The sequence below is a fragment of the Plecotus auritus genome, assembly GCF_963455305.1.
Source record: "Plecotus auritus genome assembly, chromosome: 7".
Lineage (NCBI taxonomy): Eukaryota > Metazoa > Chordata > Mammalia > Chiroptera > Vespertilionidae > Plecotus > Plecotus auritus.
In genome coordinates, this window is record NC_137774.1 from 66,752,933 (window position 1) to 66,758,185 (window position 5,253).

At 47.4% G+C, this 5,253-nt stretch overlaps 1 protein-coding gene across 1 annotated transcript; it reads left to right on the forward strand.

Annotated features, from left to right (window-relative positions):
* Positions 1-382: 382 nt before the first annotated feature.
* Positions 383-4,555, forward strand: SEPHS2 (selenophosphate synthetase 2). The gene has a single exon (XM_080680012.1). The coding sequence runs from the start codon at positions 855-857 to the stop codon at positions 1,887-1,889; it is 1,035 nt and encodes a 344-aa protein (XP_080536138.1). The 5' UTR covers positions 383-854; the 3' UTR covers positions 1,890-4,555.
* Positions 4,556-5,253: the final 698 nt, after the last annotated feature.

The window sequence follows — 5,253 nt, forward strand, 5'->3', positions numbered from 1 at the left end:
TTTCCTATTTTTTCCACGGGTTATTTTTCCTACCCTGGATTGATCGTGTGCGCTGTCAAGTGACCCTTGGACCGTTGAGGTTTGCCAAGCTAGCGATCTTCCCTGTGTCAACATGCTGTACTTGGTAAACTGCCTCTAGGGGAGCAGAGTTCCGCCAGCCACGGGCGAGAGTTCATTTAAATTACAGCGAGGGCAGCGAACCAAGCGCCAGCTCCGTAAAGTAGCCGCCACCAAGTTCGCAAGTTGGAGGTCGATTTGTAATACGTCAGTCTTTCAGACCAAAGGAGGCCCGCCTCTGTGGGCCAAGGTGGTTATTGGAGGAAAGGGCTGTCAATCAGCAGGACCATAAATACGGGAGGCCGTGGGCTCCGCCCTCAGGAAGGCCAGGACCGCGCGGCGTGCTTGTAGTTCCGCGGCGCGAGTCGTGCCGGTTACAGTCGCCGCGGTCATAGCCGACTGTTCGCCCACAGTCACTGGAGTAGGAAATAAAGGCGACCTCTCCTCTCCTCCTCTCCCCTCCCGGCCAGGCAGGCGTGATGGCAGACCCCGCGGCGACGGGTGCCAGTGGGGAGGCGATGGCGGCGGCGGCAGCGGCAGGTTCGGCGGGTCTGGCGGGCTTGTCTCTGGGTCACGGCTTCTCGAGCTACCGGCCCTTCGAGCCCCAGGCGCTGGGGCTCAGCCCGAGCTGGCGGCTGACAGGCTTCTCCGGCATGAAGGGCTGAGGCTGCAAGGTCCCCCAGGAGACGCTGCTCAAACTCCTGGCGGGACTGACGCGGCCCGACGAGCGGCCCCAGCTGGGCCGGGACCTGGTCGGAGGCCATGAAGAGGTGGCCCAGGAAGCCGGCCTGCAGGTCATGGCGGAACCCAGCCCAACCTTTCCAGCCCTGGGCATTGGGATGGACTCCTGCGTCATACCCCTGAGGCACGGAGGCCTGTCACTGGTGCAAACCACGGACTTCTTTTACCCCTTGGTGGAAGATCCCTACATGATGGGGCGCATAGCTTGTGCCAACGTGCTGAGCGACCTCTATGCCATGGGCATTACTGAATGTGACAACATGTTAATGTTACTCAGCGTCAGCCAGAATATGACTGAGGAGGAACGAGAAAAGATAACCCCGCTCCTGGTCAAAGGCTTTCGGGATGCTGCCGAGGAAGGAGGGACTGCAGTGACTGGTGGACAGACTGTGGTAAACCCTTGGATAATCGTGGGTGGGGTTGCCACTGTGGTATGTCAGCCCAATGAATTCATCATGCCTGACAGTGCAGTGGTTGGGGATGTGCTGGTGTTAACCAAACCCTTAGGAACCCAAGTGGCTGTCAATGCCCACCAATGGCTGGACAACCCCGAAAGATGGAATAAGATAAAGATGGTGGTCTCCAAAGAAGAGGTAGAGCTGGCCTATCAGGAAGCCATGTTCAATATGGCTACCCTAAACAGAACTGCTGCTGGGCTAATGCACACATTTAATGCCCATGCAGCCACAGATATCACAGGCTTTGGCATTCTGGGGCACTCTCAGAATCTTGCCAAACAACAAAGAAATGAGGTGTCCTTTGTCATCCACAATCTGCCAATCATTGCCAAGATGGCCGCCATCAGCAAGGCCAGTGGGCGCTTTGGGCTCCTTCAAGGAACCTCAGCAGAAACTTCTGGGGGGTTACTGATCTGCTTGCCAAGGGAACAGGCTGCTCGCTTTTGTTCTGAAATAAAATCTTCCAAGTATGGAGAGGGTCACCAAGCATGGATCGTTGGCATTGTGGAAAAGGGAAACCGGACGGCCCGCATCATCGACAAGCCTCGAGTTATTGAGGTCCTACCTCGTGGGACCACTGCTACAGCTCTCGCTCCAGACCATTCCAGTGCCTCTTCTGAACCTAGCTCTTGAGATGGAATAGCAGAAGTTGTTTGGACCTTACAGCCTGTGGACACAATCATGGGTGATTCTGAAGAGTTAACTTTAGGAACAGATTTCCAAAGAAGGCTGCCTGCATAGTAGTTCCACAGTTGCCCTTTCTAGGTGATTTGAGTCAGCCCATCATAAGCTGCACATCCGAGGCCAGAAGTACCATTTTGGACTTTGGGAGAAGGTGGTTTTATTTTGGCTTGGAAGGGGAGCACAAAAACCTGTTTCCTCTTTCCAAGAGCAAAGTGAGGAAATTCCCATCTGAGAATTGGGGGGAAATGCATATACATATGCAACTAAATTTGGACCAATACGGTTGATAAATATAAATTGTTAAGAAAGATCTTATAATGCAATGACAGGTTCTTTATTAGACTTTTCTGAAATACTGTCTCTTTCCTGCTCTGGACAAGAATTGAGCAGCTTGTCCAATGACTGGGAAAGGAAGACCTGCAACCATCTGTCCTGGTCTCTGTTAATGATGTCTCTTCCTCTAAACCCCTTTAAGGACTGGGAGAGGCAGAGCAAGCCCCAGAGCCCAGGCCGTGGTGGTCATTAAGATGTTAAATTTGGGCTGAAGATTTCTGATGATTTCATCAGTAAAGTGATTTCTAGTGAGTTAAATAAAAAGCATTTTGTTGAAAAGTCACTTGACTAATGTTTGGATCCTTGAAGTTCTGAATTTTTTACGGTGTTATCAAATGAATCAATTAACACATTTAGAGTCTGGACCAAGTAGAGAGTTTTCTCACCTTTCCCTGATCCTGGACCAGGGGATTTAACCCCCAGATTAAGGTTTGCATTCCCCCCCTGAGTTGACAGCAAAGGACAAAGCAGACAAACCTCAAGGACTAGAAGGTGGGAGAGGAAATAGCAAAAGTGCCAACAGTCCTTGGAAAATGAAAAGTAGGTGGAAGGGGGTAACTGATTTAGCATACCAGAGGCAGCCAAAGTTCGAATGCCTTCTGAGTTGGGGAATACTAACAGAAGTGAGGAGTTATGCTCCAGAGGTCCTAAGGGACATGGGATCAAGGATGGGGATAAAAACAGATTCTGACCCTGGCTGCTTTGGCTCAGTGGATAAAGTGTCAGACTGTGGACTGAAGGGTCCCGGGTTCAATTCAGGTCAAGGGCACATGCCCGGGTTGCAGGCTTGGTCCCCATTTGGGGCCTGTGGTCAGCAGCCATTCAATGCCTCTCATCATTGATGTTTCTATTTCTCTTTCTCTGGAATCAATAAAAATATCCTATATAATAAAAGGGTAATATGCAAATCGACCAAACCATGGAACAACCCTTCACTCAGGCTCACTGACCACCAGGGGACGGATGCTCAACCACAGGGGGAGTGCTGCTGGGCTAGAAGGCGGTGGTGGGAGCCTCTCAGTGGGACATCCCCAGAGGGCTCCCGGACTGCGGACTGCGATAGGGTGCAGGCCTGGATGAGGGACAGCCGTGCCCCCTGAGTGCACCAATGCTGTGCACTGGGCCTCTAGTATTTAAAATAAAACAGATTAGGTGCTCTCCCCTCCCTCCTGGGAGCACACCCATGCCTTTGCCTTCCCCCTCTTCTTCCCCACAGGTGCATTACCTTTGCCTTTCTCTCTCCTAAGTTCCAAGGGACTATCTTTTGCTTCTATAACTTGTTTCCTGGACCTATGCAGCACAGCTGGCTCACTTCTAGCTCTGTAACTTTCTAAATCAACTTTCATAATTTGGGAAAAAAAAAGTATTCTTTAAAATATATCTACTTTATTTAGCAATCAATTTGGTAAATAAAAACAAAAAGTGTGTTTAATCACAAAAAAATAAAACATTAAAATAAAACAAGTTGAAAGTTTATTCAGGGTAATTATATTTTTTTAATTCTCAAACTTCTCCCTGGTTCACACAGCCAGAAGATTGCTCCTCAGCTTGGCAGATAAAGGGAAGTTTATTTTCTGGAAAATGTGAATTAAAAAATACTGCAAAATGAAGGACACCAGGCACAGCAGAGGACAGGGGACTTGACCAAAAACAGAAGAATAAAAACTGAAAAATGAGGGCCCAAACCTCTTCCTCGGCTATTAAAAACACTGCGCAGGAAGCTTATACCGCTGCTGATGGAGAAAATGAATGTGCCCAGAAAAAAGACATGAATAGAAACATTTGAGGAGCCCCCAGTTAAAATCCCTGTATGGGGAAGTCTCCCAGTTGAAAATATTCACTCAGGCACATTCATTTTAATGCCTAAGTCTTAAATAGGAGCAGTCAGTGGAGGCAAGCCTCCAACCTGAAAGAAGTCAAAGCTAACAAATTCAGGAAAGGGACAATACAGGGAGTGGAAGAAGAAAAAAATGGAGGCAAAGAAAAAAGATAAAGTGTCCATGAGAAGATAAGAACAAAGCACTTAGAATATAAAAATATAGCTAAGATTTTAAAATTCAGTAGAAGACTTAGAAGATAAAGTTGAGCCCTGTCTGGGCTGCTCAGTCGGTTGGAGCATTGTCCACACACTGAAAGGTGGTGGGTTTGATTTCCAGCCCAGGCACATACCTAGGTTGGGGGTTGAGTGCCTGGATGGAGCACAAACAAGAGGCAACCAATGAATGCTTCTGTCCCTCGTTTCCTCCCTCCCTCCCTCTCTCCAAAATCAATAAACATAACCTTGGGTGAAGTTGTTTTTGTGTGTGTGTGTGTGTGTGTGTTTTTAAAGAAAATACAGTTCAGGAAATTTTCCAGAAAGTAGAACAACAACAAAAAAAAGATATACAATAGAAGGAAAAAAAAAAAGAAAGTCAGAGGTGAGCCATGAAGTTCAACATCTAAGAGGAATTCCAGGACGAGGCAATAAAGCATATGGAAGAAAGAAAATTATCAAAGAGTAATACAAAAAAAAATTTTTAAGTTAAAAGTTGTGTCACATACCTCTTAATTCCCAGTACAGTGAATGAAAAAAGACATTAACTTTATTACTAAAATGTAAAATGCCAGGAATAAAGAGACCCTAACAATAATAATCACAAATGATTCTAGTGCATACTCTTTGTCAGGCACTGTTCTAAGTGTTATATCTGTATTAACTCATTTAAAATTCCAACAACCCCATTTGTTAATAAGGAAGCTGAGGCGCCAAGAGATTAAGAAATTTGCCCAAGCCCGGCCGGCTTGGCTCAGTGGTTGAGCATCGACTGATGAACCAGGAGGTCACGGTTTGATTCCCAGGCAGGGCATATGCACGGGTTTCGGACTTGACCCTCAGTGTGGGGCATGCAGGAGGCAGCTGATCAATGATTCTCATCATTGATGTTTCTCTCTCTCCCTCCCTCCCTCTGTGAAATCAATAAAAATATATTAAAAAAATAAA

Bases quoted from the DNA above. Each gene is read 5' to 3' on its own strand.
- SEPHS2 (XM_080680012.1), top strand. From the start codon at position 855: ATGGCGGAACCCAGCCCAACCTTTCCAGCCCTGGGCATTGGGATGGAC.